The sequence below is a fragment of the Microtus pennsylvanicus genome, chromosome 15 (assembly GCF_037038515.1).
Source record: "Microtus pennsylvanicus isolate mMicPen1 chromosome 15, mMicPen1.hap1, whole genome shotgun sequence".
In the NCBI taxonomy this organism is placed as follows: Eukaryota; Metazoa; Chordata; class Mammalia; order Rodentia; family Cricetidae; genus Microtus; species Microtus pennsylvanicus.
In genome coordinates this window covers 13,949,335-13,963,565 of record NC_134593.1, presented here as the reverse complement: position 1 = coordinate 13,963,565, position 14,231 = coordinate 13,949,335, and the positions used below count along the sequence as shown (strand labels likewise).

Here is a 14,231-nt window from a genome sequence, read left to right as displayed (position 1 = left end):
CAATTGCACGAGAAGTTCAAAAGTAGGAGAAGCAAAAGCCGGGTGCAATGACCCAAGCCTGTATTCTCAGGAGGACGTAGGAGGTAGAAGCAAGAGGCATCCCAGCTAGAAAGCAAGTTCAAATCCAACCTGGGCAATGTGAGACCCCACCTCCAATAAAAACAGCACCCCCCCTCAAAGAGTAGAAAAAACAAAGGTACTGCAAGGGCAAGCCAGCACTAGACACTGAGGCATGGAAATTTAGAATTTAGTGTGGAGGTTGAAGCCGCCCTCCACTGCTCCACCGCTGAGCTGGCAGAAATTAAAGTTGTTCCGGGCCATGTGTTTCTTCTAAAGTGAACTTCCCACTGATACCAAAAAGGTCTCTGCACTGTCGAGGTTGGAAGCGTGGAAACTTCTGTGGGACACTCAGGAGACAGCTGAGACCCCAGTCTACTCGGCTCCTTAGCCAGAGCCCATAAGATGTGTCTTCCCACCGCCAATATCAGTCCCAGCCTCTGTGAACCAGGCCCCAGCAGGAGAACATTCCAGGACTCAAGTACCAAATGATGCTAAACGCAAGTCAGGATGGGGTATAGATGAAACAGGGACAATCCTCACTTTGTATTCCTTCATACAGACATACATAGGTGCATGTTCAGACCCAGAGCTGGTACAAGTCCAACACTCCCCCACTTCATCCTGAGCTCTTTCGTGGAGTAGACACACAGTTGCTTGGGGGATGGAACTAAGATCTGCTGGAAGGCAAACCCGTGCCCTCTTCTGGGCATTTGGGCAAGGTTCTCCCGACCCCTATGGCATCTTTTCACTTACACTCTTATCCCCCGCTTCCTTAGCCTTTCTTCCTCTCCTCCAGGACTATGCCCCTCCCACCTCCATCCTCCTGACCATGGCAGTCAGCTAGAAAACCTAAGTCCAGGGAAACCCAAAGTCCAGTTGACTTCTTCCCCGGAGCAGCTGCCAGGCCTGAGGAGGTACCAGAACACACAGATAGGAAGACAGGAAGCAGGAGGCAGGGGAAATCTACTCGAGGGAAGAGTAGTCACCAGAGGAAAGCATGGCACCACACTGCCCCCAGGTTCAGGATTAAGGGCACAGCAGGACTTGAGGCCACAGCCTAGAGGGGAAAAGGCATTTCAAGAGAAGAACAAAGCATTGAAGAGAGGGGATAAGAAGTCAGTTGGAATGGAACCAGTTAATGGACCACAATGGGTTCCCCAGCTGGGCAGAGAAGTACTGTCTATAGACTGTCATGGACCACACAGTTCCTCTTTTCCAAGCCTATTTGCCCAGCTGTTACCTCAAAATCTCTGGTGTCAAGTATAGGCTCTGTAGACAGGAAACACTCAGGAAATGTGTCCTGAGGAAGTGCCAGCCCGGGAAAGTGGATCCACTGGCAAAGGGGTGGGCCCCTGTTTTCGGAGCTTCAAAAGAACTCAAGAAGATCAAGACAGTTCTGTTTCAGTGTCAAGATGTTCTAGACCCAGCTCTGCTACAAATGGAGGTCACCTCCCACTAACTAAGCCCCCCTTTACTCCTAGATAGAACGAGGGAGTGTGACTGGTTCATATCAAGGAGTTTTTCCTTCAGTGCTGGTATTTTAGGAATTTCTCCTAAGACCTTTGGCCGTCCTCTTCCCTACGGTCTGCCAGTCTGACCCTCACCATGCCACAAGGGGGAGCTCTGCACAAACCCCAGAGAAGGACCTTAGCCCTCGGCTGACAGGTGTGCTGGGCTGTCAGCATCAGGAAAGCAGCCCAGTACACAGCAATGTGGCGCCTTCCTCTGGTGTGTCAGGCTTAGGTATGAAGTTTCGTCTTTGACATATGTCTTCAGTTTCTTCAATCTAACCCTCGTTCCCTCGACCCAGGATCTTGGCTCTCTGGATCACTCTTCCCTATGGATCACGATGAACTCTTTGGCTTCCTTACTCAGTATGATTTTCTTTTCTTTTCTTTTTCTTTTTTTTTTTGAGACAGGGTTTCTCTGTAGCTTTGGAACCTGTCCTGGAACTAGCTCTGGTAGACCAGGCTGGTCTCAAACTCACAGAGATCTGCCTGCCCCTGCCTCCCGAGTGCTGGGATTAAAGGCGTGCACCACCACCGCCCAGCGGTCTCAGTATGATTTTCAAGGAAGAAGAAGACCCACCATTAGGATTTGAATATTTTAATTTGGGAATGACTTGGAGGCGCAGCAGCCTGCCCAGCCCCCCACAACTCTGCCACTTTTCACAGGTCTCCTGGGACTTCTCAAGCACACGTCTCTATAGACATAGAGTAGATGATGGGCACTTGGGAGGTTCAGTGAATCCAAAGATGACAAATCTGGGCTCCGTGGTTCCTGTGTCTGGTCGTGCGAGCCAGGTAACCCTGGAATCACTGCTGGTCCCCTGTGGAGATGTAGCCAGACAGGGAAGCCATGTATGACTACAGTATCTGGGGCAGAGATAGCAGCATCTCCTCTTGCCGGGCATAGACACTCACCCTCGGTTGTCCTAGGCATCAGCTCAGTTCGGTAGATCTTGAATGCATCATAGGCAAAGACAGAAACCAAGATTATGCCAAAAACCTGTGGGGGGAAAAAGAATGGGGGTGTCTCAGCGGAGGTTGTCAGACTAGGAGAGGGGGGTCAGGAAGAAGTAAAGGGATGAGGTATGAGCAGATTCAGGCTTTGGTTTGGACACCAGAAGTGTGCCAATACCCCAACCACAAGTCATGCAGATCACGGCACGGATGAACTCACAAAAGCAGCAATGGCAGCCCCCTCCCTCGAGGTCACAGCAGCAAAGGAGACCACCAGGAAGATGATGATAGCGCTGACGCAGCGGAGGAAGTCCTGGGGAACCAGAGGCAATGCGGGGAGGGGGTCATTCCCAGCAGGTTTTCCAAGCTAGTGAGCTTTTCCAGTCTGATCCTCAGAGAATGAATTGCTGCCCGGGGATACCTCTGGACACAGGTGAAAGGCTTTCAAGGGAGTGAGCTCACAGCGCTACACAGAGGATGGGAGCAGATTAATCTAGATCAGCAGGAGGCAGAGGGGACAGCAGTGAGCACAGTCAGATGGAGCAGGACTGAGCAGGCCTTGGCCTACAGTCTGTATGTCTCCTTGGCAGGGGCACTCTGATGGGCCAAAGCTCACTGTTGAACATAGGCCACCACGTGAGTCAACACACAGCTTGACTGTGGGGATGGAGGGGAGCCGTGAGACAACAGGAAAACTGGGCAACCGGAGAGAAGCAAGAGACCAGGACGGGATGGGAGAGGCAGTGTTCCTCACCAGACAAGGCCAGTTAAGTCTATCGAAGCACTGGTAGTACTGGGTGGCGTAGAGGAAGAGGAAGGCGAGCGTGATGAAGAACTCTAGCAGCGCTGCCGCCATGTAGGCAGAGATGGAGGCCGTGAAGCAAATGAAGATGACGAAGGTCAGGGCCTGCAGGACCAAGTATGGTGTGTTTTCTGAGGAGACCCAGGCACAGATCCAGCCACAGTCACCCGGAGCCCCCTTTTCTCTTGATACCCAGCCTCACTGAGAGGGACGCATTCTCAATGAAGATCCCTGGTGTCAGGGATCATCAAGGACATCTTCATCCTCCAATCCTGCCATCCCAGGAATCCCAGCAACTCCAGTTGTTTGGTCAATCTGCATATCCCCAGGGGAGTCCCCAGAGCACAGGACCCAGAGCACAGCCAGCTACAGAACCTCTGCCCAAAAAACTTTCCCTACTCCAGGCTGCAGCAGACAACGCAGATGACAGCAGCCAGAAGACAGACAGGAAAGAGGCTCTGTATCAGCACCGTGATCTTGCTCAGCAACCAGGGAAAGCCCGAGAGGAGATGAGAGGAGACGCTCATGGGCCACAGCTGACAGACAAAGCGTGGCTGCAGGAACTCTACCCTTTTGGACACATCAAGAAGTAACCCTCCTAGAAGCTGGCGGGAGACAGTGAGCCTCCTTCCTGGATATCCTCTCCCCACCCTGCACCCACGTCTCACTCCCTCAGTATCCTGGAAAGTCATCTTTCCGTCTAACTTCAGTCCTGCAGCAAATGGTACGCGTTGTAACTGTCTCCAGAGAGACATCAGAAAGACCAGAGTTGAAGAAGGTGTGCCTGGGGCTGGAAGGGGCTGTGAAGGGGTGAGCACAGGAGGCCAGCCCAGGTCTGCGGCAGGGATAGGGATGGGAGAGATGGAGGCACCAGGTTGGGGAGGTGGCTGTTACCAGCTCAGTTTCCAGCAGGATGCCTTTGAGGGAAGACAGGAAGTTCTTGTCCACACCGAAGCCCTGGAGCCCTGCAGCTGCTCCTTCCTCTGGGGGCCGCTCCCGGCAATCCCAAGCATTGAACATGGCTCACAGGGCACAGACTCCCCCTCACCAGACTCCTAACAGCCCCGGAAAAGGAACAGAAATCTGATTAGGGGAGCAGACAGGAGGAAGATGGTGCTTCAAGAGCCTGAAAGTGACGCTGGGCCCTGCTGCGGGACTCTCTGAGAAGGCAGTCCCCAGGGGAGGCTCGGCCAGATGGGCTTCAATCAGCTAGCTGCCCAGAGTGCCTCTGCTCTGGCCTGTAGGGCCCCTAGGAGGCATGGGGAGGGGGGAGGGAGACGAGGTTAACCCTCCTCTTCCTCCAGCCTAATCTAAGTTGGAGAAAGAGAGAGGGGAGAGGAAGAGACGGTGAAAGAAACCAAAGGGGTTGGGGCCGGAGTGGGGGGCGAGAGAGAGAGAGACAGAGGCAGAGCAAGGAGTTTCCCGATACCCAAAGCCTGAAGACATTCATGCCCCCTCCCATAACTTTAACCCACTTCCTTGGCTGGGCCTTTCTCTCTTTTCCTTTAAGGGAGGTGGGAACTGGAGCCCAGCCCAGGCACTACCCTGCTGGACCAAGCTGCAACAGCCAGGACCGGAGGACAAAGGCAGATTGTTGGGGAGACAAGGGGGCGCTGTGTGCCTACTGCAGTGCCTCAATGGGCTTCTGTCTCTCCCCCATGTTGAGCTGTCTGACCCCCACTCTTACGTTCAGGGATGGACCAGTGAGGGGATGGGTGTTTGCAATGGACACCAGGGCCAGTGACGGAGCGGAGAAAGTACTAGAAAAGGAAAAGGGAACCAGTTGGGGGCCATGGATGCCAAAGACAAATGAGACCATTTTGAAATATGGATGTTTATTTGGATAAATCTCTTCACATTTAATAACAGTTTTCTCCTCAGAATCATTCATGTCAAAGTAGTTACACCTGGCTGCCTACAGAGTCAGTATTCACAAGCAAACAAAATGAAGGGCAAAGGGGGAAATGTGGAGAAAGTGCCTGTGCTGGGCAGGGAAAGTCGGAGGGAAGGAGGAGTCAGTAGTGTGGCTTCAGGGGTCAGCAGGCCCTTGGAGACGTCTTCTGAGAGGGAAGGCCATGACAGCATCTTCCAGCAGCCACAAACGGAAACTAAGCTGCTCCTTCCCAAAAGTTCTTTCCGAAAGTGCAAAAGTAGGGGGTTTCTCCCCAAGTTCTCCATCTTGTCCCAGGACCCTGGTGCTTCAGTAGAGCTCTGGAGGGCTTGAGAGCCCAGGTACCCTGGCCCGCTGCGGCAAGACATCAGCCTCAGGTAGGTGGCAAGCGTGACTAAGAGCTTACAAGGGGCCGCACACACACACAAGCTAAGGAGACGCGGTAGAGCTTACGCTCCAGACAGTAGCCATGATGGCAACCTTGCTGTCCGTGGCATGGCCGCCGGTAGAAGACCGTCTGGTTGTGGTAGATTGGTACTGAGTTGCCCTTTTGGTCCATGTGGGAGCCTGTCTGCAGGCTGACACAGTGTGGGCACAGGCAGCGCGCGTGGTACAGGTCCTGGGGCACCCGGTTCAAGTCCCTGTCCAACCTGTGGGAAGAGAGCTGATGAGTTTCGGAGGGACAGGTGGGCTGGAGAAGTTGGAAGGAGAAAAATGTGTCATCTGATACTGTATCACTTTAAATGCACCCCCTCCTCTCTGAGATTTATTCTCTCCAACTATAGTATAGGTAGGGGACTAAAGGGTGGCTTTCCCAGTGGCACTGAATGCCAGGCCCTAGCCATAGTAGCTTCTTTCAGAGGCAGAGGAAGATGAGTAGTCTCCTGCCAGCCTCTCCCAGACCAGCTCTGCATCTCTCTGATAGGCACGAGGCTTCTCAGTAAGGTATTGTATGTTTTTGTGGGGTTTTAAAATTATAATTATTACAAAACTAAAAACTGGTATGTGACCAGTATGGTGGCACATGCCTATAATCCTGGCACTTGAGAGGTGGGGCAAAGAGTGCCATGAGTTTGAGGCTAGCATGTGTCATATAGCGAGCTCCAGGCCATCAGGGCTACTGAATGAGACCCTGTGTCACAAAACAAACAAACAAACAAAACCCCCCAACAGCCTGACAGCCAAGCATAAACGGATATATAACCAACACTGGCCATTTCCAAAGCACCGGTCTTACTCCCCAGGGAAAGCTGCTTCAAGTCCACCCTTCCAGATATTGTCCAAGCAGATATTACAAGCCCATTTTGGACATGGGCAAGAATTTTTTTTACCTATTCAGAAAGGATTTGTGGCAACAAAAAAACAAAAACAAACCAAAACAAAATAAAAGAACCCAACTACTAAAAAGAAGATATAAAAAGTATTGTGTCCAGCAGCCTAACAAGAAGCCCCAATCTGGTAGAACCATTTCCCATACAAGCCCTGGCAAGACTGGGGTCCAGCTACTGCAAATGCTTCCCAAAGCAGGGTCCATAGTAAACACCCTGGGGGTTTCCTTGCTATTTGTTTGTTTTTAACACTTCTGCAATCAAAGCTCGGGGACAACTGATGGTCTATTCTTGTAGATTTCTTACTGAGGTTAATGCGTGGAGACCACTCTAAAGTCTGTGCTGACTTTCTCAAGCTCACTTGATACTATCACTTTTTTGCTGCGCAGCAGCTTGTGAGACAAGTGTATAAAGCTTGGGTTGGGAATGGTCTGCTAAGAGGAAATCAGAGCTCACTGCTTCTTAGAGAAGACACATCTTCCAGGCAGCCTCCGAGACTACTCCAAAGTATGATGAACTGGTATCTTAGACATAATATCAGAGCTGACCCACTCCCTCCCTATACCAGGGAACGTCTCTATGACCCTCAAAGGACAGGCTAGGCAACAGAGACACGTGGGGAATGAGAGCACAGAGCCCTGGGAAGAAATAGACCCGCAGAAATAGGCTTAGGAAGCCAGGCGGTGGTGGCGCAGGCCTTTAATCCCAGCACTTGGGAGGCAGAGGCAGGCAGATCTCTGTGAGTTCGAGGCCAGCCTGGTTTACAAGAGCTAGTTCCAGGACAGGCCCAAAGCTACAGAGAAACCCTGTCTCAAAAAAAAAAAAAAGAAAGAAAGAAAGAAAATAAATAGGCTTAGGACCCCTAAAACCCTAATTTACAATACTTTGTTTCTCTGCCCCAATTTCATATCATGGCACAAGTAGAGAATTATCATATTTACGTGACACACTATGTAGAAGACCAAGAGAATCATGATTTTGATTAGAGATAAGAAGCCTGAGATCTAGCCACCCACCTGCCTCACAGGAGCCGAGTGACAGCATTTGACACAGTGGTGCTTTGTGTCTGCATCACATATGACAGCTTGACACTTATTAACACTTTAGTTAGAAGAATAGGAGTTATGGGAGAGACCAGACAACAAACAGAATCAACACAAATATGGGTTTTACGTACGTTATTTCGTTTGATCTATATACTAGCCTCTAGAATGTAATCTAGGGAGAAGAAGGAAGGAAGTCAGCCTGAACTTGGAAACATCACCCAACATAGTGCAAGGAGAACAGAGCTAAGACTCAAATTCAGGCCTGTGTAACTCCCAACTTCTCTGGTCCTTACATTTAAAAGAGGCTGATAGGTCAAATTCCCTGGAGGACACATGAATACACCCGGGAGGGAAACAGTAGACTCACTCATAGCTCCAAGGAGAGATGGCCCTGGTGTTGAGGGGCCCATCACTGCTGGCCCTGCAGGATTGTGTGCGCTGTTTAAACTCTGGGAGAGATACAGAGGCAGTGTTCCACGTCAGCAACTCCGGAGTGGAGTCTTGTTCTTTGCTGGGGCAGCAGCTGGGCCAGTGACTGCAGTCACTCTGGGTGTGCAAACTGGCCGTGTGGGTTCCCACGATCACAGCCAAGAAAGCAGCAACCTAGAAGCAAAGGCCAGTGAGGAAGCTACTCTCAGGTCCCCGTCACACATGAGCCTCCCCTGGCAGCTCCCTGAGACCAGAGACCTGGCCGCTCAGCCTGCACACTCAGTACCATCCCTGCTCCTTTCCCTCTCAGCCAATCCGCCGCAGACACCGGGGCCACTCACCTGGTACATGCTGGACACGGCTCACTCACTCAGCCACAGGGACTATCCCGCCTGGCAGGCCTTCTGGAAGCAGGCTGACTGGAGCAGTAGAGGTGCCCTGGTTTTATTTTCAGCAAACCTGTTTTGTTTATTCAAATTTATTTCCACTATCTTTTGGAGGGAGTGACCTGAGATTAAAAAAAAAAAGAAAACCAAAAAGAAAAAAAAAAAGGAAAAAGGAAAAACCACCCAACAATAACATAAGACCTGGAAGTGTTGCCAAAAGGTGTTTAAATGTTACCCTCATGGAAGTTGTAATAGCTGTCATTATCAGCCTGGCAGCCCATTGGGTAAACTGTTCCTTACCACTTTCCGGGCGGGGGTCGTAGTAAGAGCATCTGCAACTCTGTCTCTGTCTCTGTGAACTGGCATCATGGGAATTTCCCTGGTTGGTTTATTACCTCAAATTAAAGAATGTCGTCTGGTCTTCCTTCCAGGGGCACCACTTTCAAGACTTCTGCTGCTTACTCCTGCCTAGGACCTGACCTCCAACTGTCCCCCTCTTCTCACCAGCTGTCCCCATCACCTGTCTAAATGAACACTTCCCTCTTCCTTATCTTTTTTGAATTTCATCCACTCTGTCCTCTGACCCCTCCTCATTTTAATGACCCCAACTCTTTGAGCACCATCATCTGTCAGCATGAGTTCTCGGTCAGTGTCCACTACTATCCCCAGTTTCCTTTTGCCCTCTCAGTTTGCCATCCTGTCCCTAGACCTTCCCTGACCTCTTCCTGGGATAAGGATGCAGCCGTCACCAGACAGCGCTACCAGAAGCATATGCAGAAGTTTTCTGGTTGGGTGGGCAAGATGGCAGGAAGATGCTGTGGGTGAATGTCCACACTGCACAAATGAGAAAGCGGATCGTGGAGAAAAGAACACCGTGTTACTTAAGACCTAGTGGGAGGTCTCACCCCTGTTCACAGAGCCCCAGAAACACACAGCAAGGACAGCTGTCACTCTCGGGCCATAAGGGAGCCAGCCTACTCAGCCTGTGCATTCTCATGGGGCCCTATTGGATAGGCGAGGGTGTGCAAACTCCAGAAAGACAGATTCCCAAGACACAGGTTGGTCACGGTCCAGCCTGCGGGGGAGGACTGTGCAGACACCGGCCATCACTCTTCATGCAGGCCTTTCTCTGTTTGCCCAGGGATCTATGCCCCACCCCAATACACTCATACACATTGTCTCTAGAATAATGTGTACTGATTTGCATGTGCTTTCCCTCAGAAAATACTCCTGAAGTAACCAAGGGATCAGAAAGTAAACAAAGGGAACCAGGAATATTGTGTACCATAAAGAACCACTCTTTCAGATGCCGTAGGACAAAACAGCCCCAAAGGAGAGCTGTCATGACAACAGAGAGCACTCTCAAGAGTTGGAAGAAACAGCTTTGGCGACTCTTAGGGCCCTGAAACAGTGGACGGCACTGAGGAGAAACCACTGGTGGCCAGGGTTAGAACACTTAGGAGGAGCAATACGACCAGGAATATCTTCAGCTGATGCCCATGCCCACCCTTGCCCCGATGTTCCCATCCTTGCACCAGGGGTTCCGGACGCTGTCTCCCTATGTACGCTGCTGGCCTTGTCTTGCTCCTACACACTTGAGTGTGCCCGACAAGGATGGTACTGAGCCCCAATAGTAAGAGCACATCATCTTATTATGTCCTGATACTAAAACTATGGCAAGAAAAACCATAATCCTCCTATTACAGATGGAGAAAGTGAGACCCAACAGAATTCAATAATCTACCCAAGGTTATGCACATAGAAAGACTGAGCTGCTTTTCAATTCCAGCCCTCAATAAGTCTGAACCTAAGCTCCTGGTGTTACAGGAAACCATAACATTTGGCATGAGCCCCTCCTCAGCTGGCAATGAATGGAGGTGAATGTGTACCTGTTAGCTTGCTTTGGATGTGTTTTATTTGCACCTGCCCAAGACCACAGGGCATTCCTGCCCGCTTTGGCGTTCAGCCCTGGTGGCTGGGATCCATTGTTCCAGCTTCCTGTTCCCCAGCCTTTTGTCTGGCACAGGGCCTCAGGTGGCTTGTGGTGTTCCCTAGCAACTCTAAGCCCAGAGTAGGGTCCTTTAGCTAGCAGTGCTGTTTCAGAGAGCAGGATTCCTACAGGTCTCCTCCAGCCGCACCCTGGGGAGCAGAGCTTGGCCGGCGCACAAGGGGGCGCTCTCAGGCACTAAAAATGATCCCTAACTTGTCTCAGTTGCTGACACTGCAAAATGGAGCTGGCCTGGGTGACTGGGACATTGTTCTTCACAAGAGGCATTTGGGGTCTCTCTCTGGCTCTGTAGCTCAGGCCAGAGGAAAGCTCTGGAAGGCAGATGGGATATCCCTCTAAGTACACGGTCTTCCCCGGGGTTGGCTTTCCCCATAGGTGATGACCAAGCTGACCCATGAACCTATTCTCTGAGCCACAGGCCCCCACCCCACCCTGCTTGCTCAGCCTCTGTCCTTATCTCATTAGTAGCTTTGTGGGACTCTTTAGGGTGACTCCCTGCCATGAGAAACATTTTCCAGAGGGTTTCCTCCTGGGGTGACTAGTTTTGGAATCCCTGAGTCATTTCAGCTTCCAGGGAATCCTTGGGGGTGTGGGGGTGGCACTGGGGAGAATCCTGGAGGCGGGAGCAAAGAAAGGTTGGCCCAACATCTGACATAAGGAGTACCCTCCCAACGTGTCCCTACTTGCCTGGGCCTGACCTGGTAGCCAAACAGGGCTGGAGTTTCTACCCCTGTACCCCTGGGAAAAGAGGTAAGCACCTACCAGGAAAGGGCGGGGAGAACGTGATGAGCTTCATCTTTTATCCTTTGCTTGAGAAAGCTCTCGAGGCTTGCAGTGAGTTCGAATACAACTACTCTAAAGCTTATTAAAAGGGTACTCATGCTCCTACCTGCTGCCTTGAAATTTTAGTCTGTTCATGACCTCGGATGCTCCTTCTGCACATCCTTCCTCATCGGTAAGAGTGTACGTAGTATTTTGCATGCATCCCTGGGGGGAAAGGTGGCATTGATGTGAGTGACCCTAGAGATACCAAGATTAGTTGTCCTGGACCTAAGGTCCTAAGACAGTGCAGCAGCCACGGGACTCAGCTCCTTTTCACTCACCTTCTAAGAAGCTAGGATGGGAGGCATTAGGATATTGAGATCCTCATCTGCCTGCTGGCAAGGAGGTGCTGCTCTTGGCAGTGGGGCATCCCCATCACACTCTCCCAGGGACCTAGCAATGGCAAAGACGGAGACTTCTGGAATGGTGTTCCCACATTCTGATTTGTAGGTAATAACGACCCTCGATGCTAGTCATTTTTAGAGATTTATTTTTATTATTTTAATTATTAGTATGAGGGATGGGGGATATGCACATGAATGGAGGTGCCCACAGAAGTCAGAGTTATGAGATCCCCCTGGAGCTGCAGGTTACAGCTGATATAGGTACTGGGAATTGAACTCAGGTCCTCAGGAAGAGCAGTATGTGCTCTTGATCACTGAGCCATCTCTCCAGCCCGCTAATTGTTTTTTTTTAATACAGTTATTAACTACAGAACAGTTAAGCTCAGGAGACTAACTTCAAGGAGAACCCAGTTTAATCTGGGAAACACACGGAGCTAGCAGATGAAGACTGGAAGGACCCAGAAGAGGCACCTTTCCAAGGAGAACCCAATTCTGCCCTTTATTCATAGCCTCTGTGTCCATCCATCCACTTACCAAATATTTATTAAGCGCCCACTACACACCAGGCACTGACATTCTAAGTGTTAAGAGATGAAGAGGAGAACAAGACAGACAGCACCTCTTCCTCCTGAGACTCACAGTTTAGGAGACAGATGAAGGACAACGAAAAAGCTACATTCGGACTATAATAGAGTGCGGTGAAGAAAAGGAAACGGTGTTGTGGCGCGGGGGGGGGGGGCACAGAGTTGCTGTGGAGACAGGAGGGGGTGGGAAGGCCACTCTAAGTGGGAACATGTTTTTGGCATGATGACGGGAAGGGTCTGGAGGATAGCCTAATCAAACTCCTAGAGGTGGGTATGGGTTTGACACATTTCACAAGCACATAGGACAAAGGGAATGGAAAACTAGGGGTGATGGGTAGAGTGGGGTGAGAAGGAGGTGGAAGATATGGGTGGGAAAAGGACCCTGCTGGGAGGAGGGAAGAGAAGGAGAGAAGATGGAGGCCTGGGAAGACAGAAAAGAGTTCCTTCCTTACTACTCTTTAAAAGACTGAGCCAGGGCAAACCGTGGCATAAGACGAGAGGAGGCTGCTCTCCGTAAGGTGCCAGCCCCTGAGGTTTCCCCTCCATGTGCATCCTGAAGCCAGAACTCTTTCAAGTATGAGTAACTCTGTACCTTCAACACTAAAGGAGAGGGCAGAAGAAAGGGTATATGGATCTGGGAAAGGCTCCCACTCCCTCAACTAAGAACATCCCGTTTTCATGAAAACCCCGTCAGGGGGAGGAGGAACCCTTTGAAGAAAAGCAATGTGCCGGGCACTTTCCATCTGTGTTCTTTTCACCAAAGCAAGGGGGAATGAAAACTCCAAAGTAACATAGCTAAAGAGCCAGGATTTACTCCCAATACAGAAGCTGCCCCTTACCTGTATTGTTTCTGAGGCACTGAGAGCCCCGCCCATTGCTCAGATTATCACCTTGCCTGGACCATTGGCATCCTTTCTACTTAGCTTCTGGCCTGCATCTATTTCTCTGTGCCCATCAGAGCACTTATGTCTGGGGACCAAAGTGCCCTACCCATCTTTGTTTTGTACTGGTGACCCTGGGTAGGGGTCATACCGCGTCACTCCCCAGCAGTGCCAAGGCAGCCGAACCAGATCATCTCCCCCAGAACTGGAGTCTGGAGGATAGAAAGTCTTCCCTAGTGAGCACCTCCAGCCAAACTGGAACTGAGATAGGACAACTCTCACTTCAGACATACCGAGACACTTTAAGGTTCCTTTTCGGTTCTAACGGACTCTGAGTATGTTCAAGGTGTCCAGCCAGTGGATGCGTTCTGCACTCCAGCCGAGTCCAGAGCCAGCACCACTCATCCTGTGTTGCTCCAGAAACTGTCACCAAGTCATCTCAGTGCCGCCTCTCCCCTCTGCAGAGGCTTCCAGGGAGTAAGGTGGGGAAGGTCTGGGGCAAACACTCTTCCCACGGGTGGTCCTGGGAAATGCCTGTGGGTAAGGCTGTTGTGATACACTGCAACGTGACAAAGAGTGGTCTCAAAGCCACCAGTTCACAAAGGTCCTTAAATAGGAGTTCGGATGTTCTTTCCTAAAGAGGTTGCGACTAAACTCGCTATTTTGTGCTTTAAGCGTTCATCTGTTAAACGTAGACACTGGAAATACACTGCAGCCTTCCACCTCTGTTTATCAGCCTGCTTTCCAAATACCAGGAACACCCCACCCGCAATAGAAGAAGACGACACTCTCAATCCTCTAAGAAGTTCTGCTGTGTATCTTCTCAAAGTTAAGGGCCAGCGAAGAGGGGTGACTGGAGGAAGGCAGGTAGGAGGAGTTTAGGAGGCAAAGAGCTGAAACTCCCGATTCCAGGCCCTCTGAAAAGAGTTCTGCCCTCTTCTGCCCACGGTCTCCACCCCAACTGCTCCAGTAGCTGCAAGTCAACCTGAAGAAGAGAAACAGGCCCAGACTGGCAAAGGAGGCTAAAGGGCGGCGCAACCTGACACCCTGCGATCTGGGGCCAGACTCTCAGGCTTCAGGTCCTCTCTCTTCTCTCAAGGGCCAGGATCTTTGTCCAACACACCAGACTCCAAGCCTGGGCCCGGCTGGACCTCCCCGGCTCGCCCCCCCTCCCCCCGCGCCACCCCC

General features: G+C 51.0%; 2 protein-coding genes and 1 long non-coding RNA gene across 4 annotated transcripts; all 3 read right to left on the bottom strand.

Moving 5' to 3' along the window:
• Positions 1-2,150: 2,150 nt before the first annotated feature.
• Cmtm5 (CKLF like MARVEL transmembrane domain containing 5) lies at positions 2,151-4,792 on the bottom strand. 2 transcript variants are annotated; one of them, XM_075949811.1, is made up of 5 exons: positions 4,219-4,792; positions 3,277-3,429; positions 2,743-2,835; positions 2,484-2,568; positions 2,151-2,389 (listed from the first exon to the last, which is right to left on the bottom strand). In XM_075949811.1, the coding sequence occupies exons 1-5, from the start codon at positions 4,342-4,344 to the stop codon at positions 2,376-2,378; spliced, it is 471 nt and encodes a 156-aa protein (XP_075805926.1). In that variant the 5' UTR covers positions 4,345-4,792; the 3' UTR covers positions 2,151-2,375. The 2 variants fall into 2 exon arrangements, with proteins under 2 accessions (XP_075805926.1, XP_075805927.1); XM_075949812.1 differs by lacking the exons at positions 2,743-2,835; positions 3,277-3,429 and having other exon boundaries at positions 4,219-4,485.
• A 369-nt stretch (positions 4,793-5,161) lies between these two features.
• Positions 5,162-8,368, bottom strand: Il25 (interleukin 25). Its single transcript, XM_075950140.1, has 3 exons — positions 8,360-8,368; positions 7,957-8,192; positions 5,162-5,865 (listed from the first exon to the last, which is right to left on the bottom strand). The coding sequence occupies exons 1-3, from the start codon at positions 8,366-8,368 to the stop codon at positions 5,610-5,612; spliced, it is 501 nt and encodes a 166-aa protein (XP_075806255.1). The 3' UTR covers positions 5,162-5,609.
• Positions 8,369-8,389: 21 nt separating this feature from the next.
• Positions 8,390-11,611, bottom strand: LOC142835963 (uncharacterized). The gene is made up of 4 exons (XR_012907972.1): positions 11,516-11,611; positions 11,302-11,399; positions 8,705-8,763; positions 8,390-8,477 (listed from the first exon to the last, which is right to left on the bottom strand). It is a non-coding gene; the product is annotated as an uncharacterized LOC142835963 (long non-coding RNA).
• Positions 11,612-14,231: the final 2,620 nt, after the last annotated feature.